Below are 17,566 nucleotides of genomic sequence, written 5' to 3'. Positions count from 1 at the left end.
ACACGACACGACACACATGGGCGCCGAGTGCCACTGGGTGCTTCACCGAGCAGGGTTTCAGAGTAGCAGATGGCACTAACTGAAATGAAACGAAACGTAACGTGGAAATTGCCGGAGCCGCCGACAATGAGGACAACACTGACGACGCCGCTGCCGCTTCTGCTACCTCTCTCTCTGTGGAAATGCATTTTAAAGTAAACGCCTCGCTTTTGTCATTTTAATTTTGCGGATTTTCCCATTTTCTTTTCATTTCACTCCGCGCATCCTTTCTATCCTTCTCCTCAAGGTTAGCGGGAATGTTTTTTAATTGAAAATGTTCTGGCAACTGCCAACTGACAAGCTGTTACTGTTACTGTTACTGTTACCACTACTACTCCTTCCCCTTCTGGCTAGAAAGGTTGCTCGTTTAGCGGTGAGTAACTGAAATGGGTGCCGGAGTTCGGCTGGCCCTCTCAACTGTTGGCCATTTATCTTGCTCAAGGTAATAAAATGTCTATAATTAGTCATTTAATATACAGATTTCCGTTCTGCGTCAAGGGGCGAAAACTTTTGCCAGGCTTCTGCTGCTTCCTTCCTGGAAAATAACACACACACACACAAAAAACGAGGGGGAACGTTGTGAGTTGCTGCGGACACCGCAACTCTACAGTTATACCCGATACTAAGTCAGTATGGCTCTCCTCCGGCAGACGCCGCTAATATTAAACGACACGACAAAGAATGCGTGCGAGAGAGACAGAAAATCAGTCTGAGCGTGACGTCGGGCGCTGCGTAGCCAATGCAAATTGATTTGTTCCTTTTGGCTACAAAAATTATCTGATCTGATCCAAATTCAGCAACCGGATAGATATAGTCATTCTCTATGATTCTGCGTTTTTAGTTTTCTCGAATCTGCAATATTGTGGATGCAACAGATTTTCGTCCTTTGTGGGGGCGGATGGGGGTGGGGCGAAATTCTGACACAAAACGGTCAAGGTCCGATATCACAGGAGTGTGGATACCAAATTTGGTTGCTCTAGCTCTTATGGGTTCTGAGATCCTTGAACTCATATTTTGCAATTGGCAAAACCGACTATGAAACCTGTGTGTTAGAGTGAGACAGGGCGAGAAAGAGTGAAATTGTTTTCGTGATTCTGGCTGTAATAATTATACGATCTGGTTCAGATTTTGCACTCTAGAAGATATAGTCATCTTCTACGATTCTGCGTTTTTAGTTTTCTCGTATCGTCGAAATTGTGGATGCCACAGATTTTCGCCCTTTGGGGGGCGGAAGTGGGCGGGGCAAAGTTTTGAAATATTTTTGGAGCAGTGACATATCACAGAAGTCTGGATCCAAAACATCGTTGCTCTAGCTCTTATAGTCTTTGAGCATTAGGCGCTGAAGGGGACGGACAGACGGACGGACGGACAGACGGACAGACGGACGGACGGACAGACAGACATGGCTCAATCGACTCGGCTATTGATGCTGATCAAGAATATATATACTTTATGGGGTCGGAAACGATTCCTTCTGGACGTTACACACATACACTTTTACCACAAATCTAATATACCCCAATACTCATTTTGAGTATCGGGTATAAAAAACAGCGAACCAGAATCGAGAACAAAGTTTTTCCTTCGGCTAATATGTGGAAGTTCCTAGAGCTTTATCTCTGTGTGAGTGTGTGTTTGATTGTGTGTGGGTGGCAGCAGGAGAGAGAGAGAGGGCGTAATTTAAGTACAGCGAATGATAAACTACTAAGCAGACTAGCCAGGCCGGGCCAAGCCATACCAGACCTGAGACCAGAGACCAGAGCAGACCAGACACGAGCTGAGTGCGCTGCGAACTGCCTTGGCGAACCTAAATAAATGTGCAATTAAGAGCTGCCCGCCTTAGTGTTGGACCGCACAATTTGCTGCCAACTTTTGCCCTGCTCGTGCTGCTTTTGGCCACACACGTAAATTCTTATGGGTATATAATGTTTGTGTGTGGCAGTGTGCACTTTTAACGTAATATGCTGCCGCTTGCCTGCCTGAGCTATGAGCATTTTTATAATAAATCTTGCCGCTACCGCTTTTGGTTTGCAAACTTCCTGTTGGCAACGTCTTTAGTAGCCAGCGGTGGCGGACAGGCAGCTAGCCAGACAGTGAGCTGGACAGACAGTCAGACTGAGGCAGACTGCTGAGGAACCGAGCCGCACCCCATCCCAGCCTGCACTGTGATTTGCACGCAACATATGGACTACTCTCCAGACAAACTCTGTATCTATATATCTGGCCATTGGGTATGGGTATGGGTGTGCAGCAGCAGCACAAGCACAACTTCGTGGAAGAAATAAATCTTTGAGTTTTTACTTTATTGCAGCTGTCCGGCTCTACCTCTCTCCCATCCACCCCACCGTCTTGTTTGCAGCTCAAGAAACTTATTGCGTATACGCCGTGCCTGATGAAGCCGTAAGGCTTTAAACCCTCGCTTTTCCGAAACACGTGTTTCGCTCCTGCCATTTACATAACATCTACAGTTAGTCCCACCTCTTGCCTGGAGTGGACTCTACTGACTCACGCACTTTTTATTGCTTATTGTATATATACTTGTAAGGCTGACATTTTAACGAGCGCTCAAATAAATTTTAATGTCTTTTAAATGATTTCCTGGGTGGCCTCAAAAGGGCTTGATCAATGGCCCCAAGCCCCTCCTCCTACCACCACTTGATGGCCAATATTCTACGTGTTTATGAGCCCGGCTCTGGGAGGCTCAATACCCGACTTAGCGACCGCATCAAAACCAAGTATTCAAGTCCAGCCAAGCGGTGAAAGATCTTTCATAAATATACAATTTGGACAGAACATCTGCTTCTACTGCATTTGCATTGAATACAGTCTGCGTCTGAAAGACCCTTTTGGTGGCAAGCGCAAAAAAGAGGAAACAGAAAGTAGGAGTACTATATGGGGAAAATCAACAAAAAGTAGACAGAAAAATTCTAGACGAAACTGGAAAGTTGAGTTTAAATGTTTCTTTGGAATTGCAGAATAAAAAATGCAAGCAGGCACATGTGTACATTCATATTCACGTTGTCTGCTTCGGTTACTTTTTTGTATATTATTTTTCTTGATTTTTGTGCTGAAGCGCAAAAAAAAAGAAGGCTTCTTGGCCTATTCAGTCGGAGAGTTGCAGTGGTAACGACACGTTTCAAAGGGAAATTCAACTTTAAGCCTACACTTTGCTGTAGTTTGGGAAGTATTGAGGTGCTGAGAGCTTAATGATGTTATGATAATTATGTTATGATGTTATGATGATAGAAAGTAGAAAAACCACCTAACAATCATAATATTTGGAAACTAAAAAGGGCTACTAAGCCTATAAGACTTGTCTTCCCTATTAATTCATATTGGAATGAAGAGTCAAAGACGATTTTAATTGCGAACGTACTTAAAACCCATTCCTCTTTTCCGTTGGCAGCTAGATCAAAGCAAAATTATGAATTATATTAATTCCAAAATATGACCAAGCTTTGATGACTTTCCTCGGCCTTGCCTTGCCCTTTGCCTATTGATATTTTCCCGATGACCAGCTAGCGGGGGATGGACTGTTCTGAACTGGTCCTGGTCCTGGTCCTGGGTCTAACTGGGGCCTGCCCAGTTGGTATCCTTTGTCTGTTCTGCCTTCGGGTGCAAGCTCATGGATGTTTTTCAAAACAAAATTAGAGGCAGCAACAACAAAGTAACAGGAACACAAAAAAAAAAATGAAATAAAAACCGAAAAAATTGTAATGCAAATTTAATTAGGTTTTAAGTGCTTCGGCAAGGACAACGACAACGAAGGCGACGATGCTGATGGCTGTTGCCGCTGCCTGCTGTTGTTGTTGTTTCCGTTGTCTTGTCAAATATTTACTTTGAGAGCGGCAGAAAATAACCAAAAAGGTTGGCCATTCCATTCCAGTCCCGTCCATCCCACCACCAAAAGGTAATGAAATTTTTCCCGCCGAGTTTTAAAACAGTTTAAAGTTATTACGCCCAGCTACGTGTTCACGGTCGGGAAAATTGATTTGCCAAAGAAAGTTTAAAGAGCTTGAGCTGATCTGGGCCTGAGCCTGGGCCTGGGCCTGGGTCCTGGAACCTGGACAAATGTTTGCTAAGGGACAGGCAAGGGCATGACAGGAGAGGACAGGGCATATGCATAATATTGACTTTAATACTTTGAGGCTTGTGAAGCCGAAAGCTAATTACAGTGCTTGCCGAAGCCGAAGCCGACGCCGACGCCGACGTCAGAGCCAACGCATACCCGCATCAAAAGTTGGTCACATTTAAATCGAAATTCCAGTACATTGCCAGCGAATGGACTCGAATTGGTTTATTGTCTGACGCCGTGCCGTGGTAGTGGGTAAAGTTTGTCAATGAAACTTTTTAGCGCCCATGCAAATATGCAAATATTTGCTCAACTTTATTAAAATTCATTTTTGTCATTCATTGGTGTTTCGTGTGCTTGTGTGTGGGTCGCTCGCCGTGTGTGTATGTATGTGTGAGTCGAAAAACTCTTGACAATAGTTTTTCCAAGTTGCTACATTCAATGTGGGGGCACGCAGGCATGCAAGGAATTTTAGTGCTAAGCGGCAATAATTGCAAATTCCACTGCAACCAAACACACACACCCGCAACCCGCACTCCCACGTACCCTCAGAAACACACACTTATACAAACACATTCGCAGCGATACTAAAGAGGAGGGGGGAAACTTTTTCCTTGCCTAACTGTCTGCAAATCGCAGAGCTCTCTGTGCAAAATCTTTACCAAAATGTTTGCCATAGGCATTTTGGCAAAAACTTTTGAAGCTCTCTGGCATAAGTATGCTGCGGCTTTTTATACGGCCACACTGCATGCGGTTCTTTAAGTTGCACACACACATTGTAAGCTCTCTGACACGGCACACACTCGTGCACATACCCATAAAAACCCGAACGTGGAGTAATTAAAACTGATTAACAAAAAACGGATTTCCCACTATACTCGTAAATGGGGATAATGCCAATATAACGCCCACATTTGGCATGGGGACAATTAGTGCTACGAATCAATCCGGTTTAATTTTTTCATGGGTATTATTCGTTGATAAATGTCTAATACTCTTTAAATGGAAATGATAAATGATCATAACGAAGCATCCTAAGATGTTTTAATGGTTTTAGTCTTTAGTCTTTAATGCATTTACTTAATATTCACGAATTTTATTTTCAACTAATTTATTCACTTGCTTGATAAATAAATGCGGATACTTGTCTCTCTTATTTCACTTTTACTCTATTTCTATCAAACTGAGATGATTCCTGTAGAGTATAAATTAGTCATATTTGCTATATTTTCTTTTTAATTGATTTTATTAAAAACAATATTAATTATATTGTGACTACAAAACGTATTTTGGGGCTACTATTTTAGTTTTTCTGTTGGCACTTTTTATATTATTAAGCGCATACAGTTGGGGCAGGACTGTCAATTGGCAATGTTATCCTTGCCATCGCGATTACTACTGTACTGCGACCGTGGACACGCACACAAAAGCCTTTTTGCCACAGCCCGGGAGGCAGAGGCAGGGCAGCCATATTGCCGGCATTGAGTTGATAGACATTCCGCTCAGTAGTCAAGCAGCGGAAACGTAACGTATGCGACCTGTGTGCTGCCTGCCAGCGAACATAACTAACAGTTCAGTGCACACACTTTGCCGGGCCAGAACAGGCCAGACCAGGACAGGCCAGGCCAGGATAGAAGCGACCTCTTTTGGGTCTGGGTCCTGGTCTGGGGCCTGGAGTTCGACACAGAGCAGCTGCTCCAATTCGAACTTCAACTTGCAATTGCGACGTGGCCCAAAAAAGATTGCCAAAGGTGCCAATTGTTTGTTGGTATGCGGGCACGTATGTGTGAATTTATCGGTTGACATGACAATGCAGCTGCAAAATGCTGGCATCGAACCGTACTTCAATATGCTCCCAGTGCCAGTGCCATTGCCAGTGCCCCTGGCTGTTCTCTGTGCCCTGCCTGCCTTCCTGCCCAAAAAACCGGTACTTCTGCGGGTTGCCGACTTTGAAAGAGACTCTCTTTGTCTCTCTCTTTCTCTCTCTCTCTCTCTCACTCTCTCTAACCCAATCCTGATAGCTCTGCCTGTGACTCTGTTTCTGACTCTTTGCTCTTCGATCCCTTGTGTACGAAGCTACCATTAGGTGGGATGGCAGATCTGGCCAAGCTCCTGTTCTTTATGTCTTGACTAGTTCTGGGTGTCGGGTGAGACTTTTTGTGCGCTGGCCTCTTGCGAGGGCTGCTCAAAAGGTTGATATCCCCTAACATATACACACATTAGTGTTTAGTGTTGAGTGTTTGCCGGATTTTCGTCAGTCAACCCTCGCTCACATACGTCGTGGCTAAGGCAACTTTGTTGGCAGCGAGAGCGCACACCTCTAATGCGACCTCAACGTAAAATAATTGCTGACCAAAGTGCACTCAAATGCAGACACATGGCCACACGTGATGACCAATGCACTTCGGGTCAAATGTACACTGTGCGAACGAGTGGAACGATGGCTGGGCCAGTGTGGAGTAGTGAAATCGTGACTAGTTGGAGAGGGGCGAGCGAGGGAGGCGAGGGAGCAGAGCACGGAACTGGGGCATTGTAAGGCGGCCCCAAGGTCCTGCCTTCTGCATGCCGCTACCCGGCTCGTTATTCTTACTTTTTCGGTCAGTACGGTTTGAAGGTTTGAAGACAAGTCTCCACTGTAATTGATGTAATTCCTGGCATCCAAGGCATCAGACTGCCCAGGGTATCTCAGACAAAGAGAGAGTAACGAGCTGGACTAGTCTGACTTGGGGTCATTGTTTGTGCGGTAAGCATCTGAACTTCGGCCGGCAGCTGCCAGTTGATGCGTATGCCCCAGGCTAGCCTCCGACCTCTGGCAACCCAGAGGCGGCATGCTGTGTAATGTGAGCTGCATAGGCGAGTATACGCTGTGGAAATTCTTTTAAGGCGCCTCAATGTCATTTGCTTAAAGGACATACATATCGGAATGTCGATTGCCTGTGCAGGCAAGTGAAATCAATAATCGAAGCCGAAGGTCAATAATAATATAGACAGCCACAGCGTGCTTGCTTGCCAGCTTGTTATTATTCTTCGTTGTTTCGCTTTCTCATTGTTTTGTGTTGGTGGAGAGAGGGTCCAAGCCCCCGGCCTATTTACCGAAAAGAACAAGTACGTTCATATTTGCTTATTTGCCCCAGTTTTCTTTACTTTTGGACTGACTGCCTGCTTGTCTCTCTGCCTTCTGCTATCATGACTGTCACGATTGTTCTTGGCCCTGGCATATTATTTATTATGCCGAAATTGAATTTGAATTTGTTGACTCGGGCGCCTGTCAATTGACATGGTAATTGCCTGATCCCGCCCAAGGCCAAATGGAGAGACTCTAGACTCTAGATTGTACACTTAACTGCAGGTCTATGGAAAATATAAGAAAACAAAAAATACTTTGCTAATTACGCCCTGCCGAGAGAGAGAGAGAGAGAGAGTGAAAGAGTGGGGGTAAGCGGAAAATAGGTTAACACTTGCCACCGGCTGTTGTTCTTCGTGTTCTTTTTGCTCCACAAAGCTCTGCAGCACAGCACAAATGCACCCTTTGGCCAAGAATCCTTCTCGTTCTCTCCACTCTCGTGGCGGCGCTTCAATCTGAGAGGCGAAAATTGAACAAAGGACTTTGTTTGTTTTCAACTAAATTAGTGCAAATAGTGCAAACACACACGCACATATACGTTTGCACTACCAACACAAATGAGGGCGTGGCACAGGCGCCAGAAAACCCCTGCCTGTGCCAGAGCCGAAGCCACATCCACAGTCAGAGCCAGAGGCAGAGGCAGAGGCGGATGCAGAGCCGCAGCAGCAATGCGACTTTACCTTGTGCCACTTAGGCAATACTACAGTAGCAGCAAAAACAACAATAACAATACCTTTTTGTTGGCATTCACTTTCACACACACACACGCACACCACTATAGAGACGCACAGTCTGGCATTGTCTGGCATTTTGTTAGCTTGCGATTTGGGCGCTCAAAAGTATGCTATGCTGGCCATTAACTTTCATCTCAATTACACAAACACACATACGAGCCACGAGTATGCACGTGTGAGAGTGCTGCGAAAAACAGACTCATCCTCATACACGCCACACACACACACACACACTGGCATACTCTTACATATTTATTTAAGGAATTTTCCTACACCCAAGACAGCAATAACAATGCAACTACAGAAACAACAACAACCACGAGAATATGAAGAAGAAGCGACTGACGCAATGGCACGTTTATGCCACACGTGACCTGCTTTACCGTTGGCGTTGGCCAGGGTCGGCGGCGGCGGCGGCGGCAGCGACAACCTCAGTGGCTGCTATATAGTCGCACACTATTTTTACAAGTGTCTACAGTTAAGTGCATACACACACACACACCCAAGACCTGCAGAAATTACCATGCTCAGGGCTTGGCGACGTCGGTGCCGCCATCGCCATCCTTGTGGTTGTAGCGTGAAACAAGAAGAAAAACTTTGGCGCTCTCTTGAGCAACAACAACAGCAGCAGCAGAAAACTCAGCCACGGCAGCAGCAGCAGCAGCAGTGGCAGAAGCAGAACCAGAATCAGCTTTGCCGCGAAACTGGGACGTGGAAAGGCAAGCAAGCCCCAAGCCAAGCCAAGCTGAGAAGCTGCTGCTGCCGCTGCTGGAGTCTTAGCCGTAGCCGTAGCCGTAGCCGTAGCCGTAGCCATGGATTTCATTATGCGCATTTTCTACAACTTTTTGCAGCAGGCCGCGTTAGCATTGCATACTTTTAGGCGCTTCTGATACAGCCGCCGCGTCTTCTTTCTCCTCTTCTGCTACGCTGTGTTTTGTGTCGAGTTGGCTTTTGCGCAGACACTGAAATGCAATTTGCATAAGTTTCACAGCTTCTTTCGTTTATATACAGCAAGAGAGAGAAAGAGACAGAGAGAGAGAGAGAGAGAGTGACAGAGAGAGCGATGCGACTTTTCTATATAAATATAAATACTATGTGCATAACCCAAGTGCGCTCAACGACGTGCCAGAGAGTGAGCCTGTGTATGCGTTCTCCTTTCTATCCACTGCTGGGGCTGGCTCTGTATCTGTCTCTGTGTGTGCCTCGGTGCGTGCTAAGTATGTGTTGCCTGGCTGTTGGCAATTTTCATAACAAAAAAACCAACACAAAAAATAAGAAACGAAGATGGAGCAGAGTCAAGCGCCACAAGAGCATGAGCAAAAAAATGAAATTTGTGTTTGTTTTCTACTTTAGCCAGCATAAAAAGTGAAATGACACTGTGTAACCCAGGAAAAGTTGACGTTGTATAAAGCAACCAAAGGAACCAAAGGAAATATGAAGGAAATCTCCAATCTGTTTTCTTTGGCGTTCCTATTATTTGATTATTTTGAATGTTTGTAAAATGACGATAGTGTGCGGATGAACTTAAGACAACAGACAAATTAAAAAACCTAGAATTTGAGAATATAAAAATCATGGAAAACAAACAGTTTGATATTGTTAAATTCCATCAGCATTGATTTGGAAAACTAATTGTAAACATAATTATATCTATCCCCAGAGATTACTTTGCAAAGTAAATGCCAGATATGACCGAAGCCGTGACATGTCATGACAGATTGAAAAAATAACAGTTTGCAAATAACTAGCCTTAAATAGTTATTTCTTGCGATTTGCACTAATAATCCTGAATTGACCTATTTACCTACTCGTACGCAAGCCCATACCCCAGAGGCGTACAAGTGAATGGATGGAGAGACATTCGGGAGGGACATCGACATTTGTCCATCTGAACTGTTGCCTCTTGTGGCTCACCAAACCCGTGACCTCAGAAGCAACTTGCCACGTAAGCCGCAGCACGCGCCACTTTGTCCCAAATCCAGGCAGTTGGTTTTAGCTGCCTGATTCTGTGGTCTTTGGAAATGGAAGGGTCTCCCCCTCGCCCTCTCTCTACCTTCTGCCCCACGATTCCCATGTGAGCCTCACGGGCAAATCACTCATTACACACTTACGCTTGCGCGCACAGCGCTGACGACGACGACGACGACGACGCTGACGCTGACGCTGACAAGCACCACGCGAGGAGGACGATGATGAAGATGATGGAGGCGGCGTCGGAGGCGCATATCACAAATTATGTCAATTTGCTGCTGCTGCAGCCCACTGTCGCCACCCGCCCTGGGGACCGGGAGACTGGGACACAGTAGCTAACTGATAGAGGGCCTAACTGTGTCTGTCTGCTGTGCTCTGTCTACTCGTTGAGCATTTGACATCTTACATGGGAATTACAAACGCACGAAAATTGCTACCATGTTTTGCGACAGCCCACACACCGATACATCCTTGTACCTACACATAGATGTACATGCATATACGTACATGTGTATATCGGTGTGCCTGATTGTCTGTCTGTCTGCGTGGGCGTCCGCTCGTGCGTCTGTTTTTGGTGGGGCAATGGGAGCGTTTTCATGTGCAAATTTCTGTAGTGTGCCATAAATTATCCGACTGGGAATTGCTTTTCTATAAAACGTGCGCATATTAAATAAATGTCAACAATTTTTGGCATCGTCTGCAGGCTGAGAAATGTCCTGGTTTGGTTCCCAGAGCTCGCACCATCTTTTTATTCTTTTTCTTTCGGTCCTTTTGGTTCCTTCGGCCTGACCCGACCCGACCCGTTCTGGGCGTTCTCTCGCTTGATGTCGGTGGCTGTAGAAATTAAATTACGCGTAACATGATTGCGAGGCTCCCTTTTGGGTATTAATGAGCATCAGGCTGTAAAATAGGTTAATGATGGATGTGTTCGAGTTGCTGGGTTTTGACAGCTGGACAGGTGAGCAATTGAATTTTCAATTTTTCCTCGTATATGTGCATACGTACACCTATACATACGGTATAGAAATCGATGCGTGGGCGTAAAGAGACCGTCAATCTTCTGCGAATATATCTCTTTTTTCTGATTTACACCGAGGGAATTCAATTGAAGTAAAAGTGCTCATGTTCGTGGTAAAAGCTTCCCATAAAATAAGTGATAAAGGCCGTTTATGATGCATGCTGGAGATATTGGAGTTGCTTACTCGCAAGTGTTAATGATCAGAGTTTCCTTTTCAAGATCAAGCTATTGTATCGTCTTGGTATAGAGATTTTATTTGCAGATTCTCTGCATTTATTTGGGAATCGCCTATTGCGTTCTGCCTTCCTTTCGCTTATTGTTTACTATCTTGACACTTTTTCACGATCATAGTGACAGTAGTTCGTTCTTTATTTGAGATTTTGCTTGAAAGAATTTTGCTCCTTAACAAACTGTCAAAAATCAATATGGTAGGACTCAGAACTCTTTTCTGTGCATTCATGTTTTATTCATCGAATTGATTGATTGACATGCATTTACAGTTCATGTTTCTCTTATTAATTTACGACTTGTGCTATCAGAAACTAACCAAACAGCTGAGCACCCCCACCCCCACCACCACCCACTTCTGCCACTTTGATAGTCCTCACGCCAAGGGACAATTAGAGGCACAGACAATGGCTATGAGCTAGTATGAGTGACTTTAACGTTGGCTGTTTTAGCCAGCTTTAATCCATTGTCATTTGCTTGGATTGGATTGGATTGGATTTGATTTGGAATGGGGTCCACTCTGTTTGGCGGCGTTTCCTGAGCCGGAAGCAACGCCGCCCTTAGCATTTATCTATTTTCAGTGACATCAATTGGCAGTTTAAATGCAAAAGATGAGGCTGCCGTGAAATCGCAGCCAGTCGCCTCGACGGCCATAGCCATTGCCATCGTCATCATCATTGTCGACGTCATCGTTGTCGGTGCCGGTGCCTTCAATTTGGCATTAATATTCCCACTCACGTACTTGGTTGTGATTATGCGACTACAACGACAGCGACGACAACGACGATGAACGGTACCGAGAGAGGCTATTGCGGTTAGGAGGGGGTTAGACTTGGGCTTGGGCTTGAGCTTGGGCCATGTCTGGGGGTACGGGGGTCTTGAAGTTGGTTGCCGTGCGGTTGGTGCCTTGCGTGCTCAACGTTGTGGCAACCTTCTCTGAGAAGTCAGAGTCAACGTGACACTTAAAAGGCAGCGTTTTGTTGACATTTGTAAGAAATCGACGAAGGAGTCCAAGTAATTGCGGCAACACCCCGACCGAGCTCAGTGCTGAACAAAAAAGGACATTTTCATATTGTGTTAATGACTTTGGCAATAGTTTTGTCATGACATTTCAAGAAGCCACTCCCTCTCCTGCTAGAGGCTAGCCATTCCATTCAATTGAACTTCGAACGACGACGACGATGATGACGCTCATAATTGTATTTATATTTCCCTCTTTCCTTTATCTTGCAGTCTCCACAGTGGCCGTGGAGGCAGTACTGGGACGCACCGCATCCCTGCCGTGCGACATAGAGCCGGAGGCGAAGGACGATCGTGTGTATATGGTCCTATGGTTTCGTGAGAGTGCTGGCAAACCACTTTACAGGTAAGGATAAAGCAAAGATTGCCTTAAAATCGAGGGAGCCCAAATTTGAATTAGGCTTATTCATCTGCTAATTTTATAGTCTCTTTGAGCTTTGAGTGGGAGGGAGTGTGCCCCGAGTACGTGTGCGGTTGACAGAAGTTCCGCCCATGCTTAAGGTCCTGGCTACCTTTGATTTATACGCGCGCTGCTCCACCTCCTCATTGAGCCCCGACAGCATCATGAGAAATGGCAGCAGTTCATAATTTTCAAATAATTTATTATTTTAATAACATCATCAATATCAACTCAACTCGACTCGAGTCTACTGCTGGCCTCATATGCCTAGTCCTAGTCCCGGGCCAGCACTGGGGGGTTCGGGCCTGGGTCAAAGCAAAACAAAAGCAACGGCATGCCATGCCAGGCCAAACAGGGCGACATGGACTCATATATTAGCCACAGGGCCCCAAGCAAAGGACATCCGTGGCAAGAGCAGGAGCAGGAGCAGGGAAAGGAGCAGGAGTAGGTGGAGGTGGAGGTGGAGGGCAGGGCAGCAAAATAATGGCATCCAAAGTGAAAACTGTTTTGGCGGCAACTTTGATTATGGGAGAGTCCTGCGAGGCCTTCTCCTACCGCAGCTCCTCCTGCTGCTGCTGTTATTTATAGAGCGAAGTCTGCGAACGTGTGCTTAGGTCTAATATGTTGCACATTATAAGCAGACATCGATATCCTTTAGCCTTGTCAATTTTGCTTACATGTGCTTCCTTTTCAATATGTTACCAGCGGGCTTGGATGTGCGGGTGGACACACACACACATTCACAGGGAAACAGACAGAAATAGGGACAGAGACAAAGACAGGGACAAAGACAGCGACATGGACACGGACACGGACACGGACGCACGTGTATATCAAGGGCGAGCGCGAACTGTTCACGAGCTGTTGCTGCTCCTGGTCATACTGCTGTTACTCCAGATCCTGCCTCTTATTGTTGTTGCTATTTCGTGCACTCGATTGGAAGCAATAAATTTCAGTGCTACAGAAACAGACACACACACAAAAGAGAAAAGGATGCGGAAAATCCGGAACGAAAGAAGAGCAGGAGGTAAATGTTTCTCTACAAACAAAAAAAAATGAACACAACAAAAACAGAACAACTAGAAAAATGTCGAAAACAATAATGTCGCAAATATTTCCGACTTTATAACCAAAAATATCCGAAAGTGATTCGAATTCGATTTCCCTTCCAGCAAACAGGAAAATTTAAACAAATAAATAAGAAGAGCGAAAACAACAGCAACACCAACACCAACAGCAGCAGCAGCTGTACAAGTCGAAGAGACAGCTAAACTACAGGCGGGTGGTCGGGCGCAGGAGGATATGAAAGAGAGTCGGGGCCCGGGGGACTTTGGCTGCGGCATAAAATTGCCAGCGCTGCGTGAAATCGAAGGCAGTATAGGAATGGGATGGGGACAGGGTAGGGCAGAAACGGGGCTTAGAAAAGAATCAAAACCAAAAGCTAAAACCGAAAAGGCGCTGAAATTGAAAGCAGCATGTGAGAGGCGAAAAAAGAGGGGATCCCTCAAGGTTTGCCATGGTTGGGATGCTCGTATGTGAATATCCTTTTCGACTGTGTAGCTGTGGAAGAAGCTTTGCTACGTTTCCAAAGGCACGTCACAGCTGGCAGCCTCACCTACCACGTACCGACACAAAAACACACACAGAGTCACCCATGGAAAAGCCCTTTCTAGGAGCCCTGCCATGCATTTGACAGCTTTACACCCAGCCACAAAGAGTGAACTGGAGAATTGGTCTGGCCCAAAAACAAAAAAAAAAGAAACAAAAATGATGTCCTGCCCAGGAGGCTAAAAGCAAAAATATTAAAAATTATAATGTTAACTTTTGCTTTGTTGTTGGTTGCTCTCGGACAAAGGCGGCTCAGGCAGACAGACAGACAGTTGTTGTTAGGGTTTAGGCTATTTCGGGTTTTCGGATTTTCGGGTTCATTTTTATGACTGGGCTCGGATTTCTCGCTGGGATTCGTTTCCACTGACTTTGACCTTTGAAATGCGATTTTCATAAGATTTTTATATATTTATTTGTTATGAATCGTGAGCGATATAAAGACAAAGGGAGCAGGGGTTGGTTGCTCGGGTCGGCTGCCCTTCCATTATTAAAATTAACATTTGCCATGACAGCCACCTGTAACGAGGAGAGGGCGTGAGAGCTCTCTCTGGGTCGACAGGCCAACTGTCACGTTCAATATTGCAAGCCATCAATGGCAATGGCAACCGTAGCACCACGTCCGCCCCACTCCCACTCTCCCGCAAAGCCTACATAATAAACAAAAGGCAAGCGGAAATGCCAACAGCAATGGGAGAATCAATACAAAAAACAAATAAGAGCACTACAATCAGAACATGTCTAATGACTAAGGAATACCCTGTACGATGATGCACTTAAAAAAACCCATTGTCAGCAGAAGTCTAGGCAAATGTTGAATGACTCACGAGTATACCCACAACCACCCTGTTTAAATATTGAATGGTTACAATGGGCTTTAAGCCTGGGCCACAATCAAGGTTAATTGATTTTTAAAGCTCACCTACAGCTGGTTGGCTGCTGCCCGTAGGCTGCGAGGAGGCATGAATAATGAAATTCGCTGCGAGCACGGACTCGGTGCTCGGTGTTGCTGGATTGGATAGGTCCGGTCTGGTCTGGACTGGTCTGGTCTCGTCCGGACGAAACAGAATTTTACCGAGGTGGTGCTGAGAGAACTGGCTGTCAAAAGCTGGATAATCCGTGTGCCACGCTAACTGCCATAATCGGCAGCAGTGCCACTGCCCATAAATACGGACTGCGACTCCACACCCGGGATGGAATACGGCATCAAAAGTGCATTCACTTCAGACAGGTAGAGTCGTGTGTGTGTGCGCTTGAGTTTGTATGTGGCATGCCGCAGTGCTACTTGAGAATCGGAATCGCTCTGCCACAAAAGTAATAAACCACAAAATGGTATTCAAAATGGCTGGCAATAAAGGCCAACGCAGACGGAAGGGAGCTCAGAGGCCGAATGAGCTGAAGATGGCGCAGTGGAATCACGGTGAGAGGTACACTAGCAGAGAGGAGCAGAGGATCTCAGGGGTGGAGTTTCGAAGGGAAAACCAAAAGTCGAGCCAAAGGCAATTAAGTCGAGTGCATTTTCGGGGCATTTTACGAGCGGCAAGCGGCGTCATCCACGGCAACTGTGCGCACTTTGCGCAAATTTCAGGTTAGATGGGATATTTAAAACTGTAATTAAGTTGCAATTGTATATGTGTATATATGTAGTGTGTGTGAGAGCGATTGCGAGTGTATAGGTGCGTGTGTGAAAACGGAAATGCAAGCGGCGCATGCAAATCGATTTTGCCGCCACTAAACTTTGGTTTGCATTGCCATTACCACATCCCAGCACTGGGGACTGAGAAATGCCAATGTCGGGATTTTCTTTGTCACCTCTCCACTTGGTCACCCCACCCCCGGAAATGGTGGAACGTTCCGTCCGAAGCCCGAATCTTTGCACTGATTGTGCATTCAAAGGCGACAGAGAGATTACCGAAAATTCTCTTTTGTGCTGGTCAACTTTTAATGACTTCGATTTGGTAATTGGAAAACGAAGAATTCGTTTCTAATTGGAAATTGCCCGAGTGGTTGGATGATTTAAAAGTTACAAAATCGGTTTGAGTTTTATCCGAGAAACTTCTCAAAGAAATGCATCAAACTGTTATATCTATCACTTTTCTTTAGAATGTTTCAATCTTCTTTCAAAGAATTATCGTGATAATCAAACCTTTCATTCCCATAGAACATCATGTGGGGAGTCTTGCTTACGGGCCAAGAGAAAATAATCCGATGCTCAGTTTTTCTCTGCTTTATTTGACTCTTAATTCAGATCACGACTAGAGATAGGGTTCGTTCCGAAAAGAAACCCAACCTGGGGGCACGTCTGACAAAAACCAGCTACGGAATAGGCAAACCCAAGATGAAAGTTTTATTTTGAATTTATTGCGGAATTTATTGGGCGACACTGCATAAATTTGAACTTGGCCACCAAGCTCGACGACGACGGCGATGGCGATGTTTACGGTCTTTGTTTTCATCAGCTCGCAATTTTTTGTCTCCTTTTATTTGGAAGCTTTCATATATTCATATGCTACAAATTATATAGTAAAAGTTAAGGAGAAGATGAGGCGAAAACCAAACAAAAACCAACACCAGCGGCAACAATGTGTGGAATGATGCCAACAAATGTCAACACGGCTCTGTGGGGATGGGAAATTGGGAGTGGTAAGGAGAGGAGAGGGGTGATGCTGGAGTGCTGGTGGGGGGAGAAAAACTGTTGTTGGCAATAACAAAAGAAATTTACAGATATTACACAGCATGGCTCCATAATAGCACCAATACACACACACACACACACACACACACAAAGGAAGAACTGGGCATCAGGAAAAAACAAAACAGAAAACAAAAAAAATAAGGAAAACCAAAAAAAAAGAAGAAAAACAGGAAAAACAATAGGGCAGTAAAACCATTTGCATACTTTTGTCTGTTTCCCTTAGTGCCCGCGTATATGGGGGCGTGTAAACAGCCCCTTTTTCGGTGTTATTGTTGTTTCATATTTCTCTCGGTGCTGTGTTTCTTTTGTTTGCACGTGTGTGGGTGTGTGTGTGTGTGTTTTGGGAGTGTGGAAACCAATTTTAAATTTGTTGCCACTTTTGTCGAGTTACGAAACATACTTTTTGGCGCTTTGGCGATGAAATTGCTGCTGCCGCTTCTCTTCTGCCTTGTGGTAGGGTTCTTTATGCATAATTTTATACGGGCCACCAGACAATATACGAATATGCGAGAGCCTATTCTCACCTGTCTAATTTTGGACGTTCATAGGCCCCCCACCACTCCCCATGTGAAGAGTGTGTGGCACAGGCGACCCGCATGCCCCCATAGTTTATTGCCCGTTGTCATGCGCTTCCCTTATGGGAAGCCAAACGCTGGTTAT

General features: G+C 45.3%; 1 protein-coding gene across 1 annotated transcript in view; it reads left to right on the top strand.

Annotated features, from left to right (window-relative positions):
• Positions 1-17,566, top strand: part of LOC6587254 — an 89,319-nt gene that overhangs the window by 41,716 nt on the left and 30,037 nt on the right. The window contains exon 3 of the mRNA XM_026994772.1: positions 12,420-12,552. Coding sequence (XP_026850573.1) covers positions 12,420-12,552 — 133 coding nt within the window. The remainder of the gene's footprint in view (positions 1-12,419; positions 12,553-17,566) is intronic.

Source organism: Drosophila persimilis, unplaced genomic scaffold (assembly GCF_003286085.1).
Source record: "Drosophila persimilis strain 14011-0111.01,24,50 unplaced genomic scaffold, DperRS2 tig00000000-arrow-pilon, whole genome shotgun sequence".
Taxonomy (NCBI): domain Eukaryota; kingdom Metazoa; phylum Arthropoda; class Insecta; order Diptera; family Drosophilidae; genus Drosophila; species Drosophila persimilis.
The sequence above is the reverse complement of the archived record's forward strand: the minus strand, read 5'-3'. Positions and strand labels throughout refer to the sequence as shown.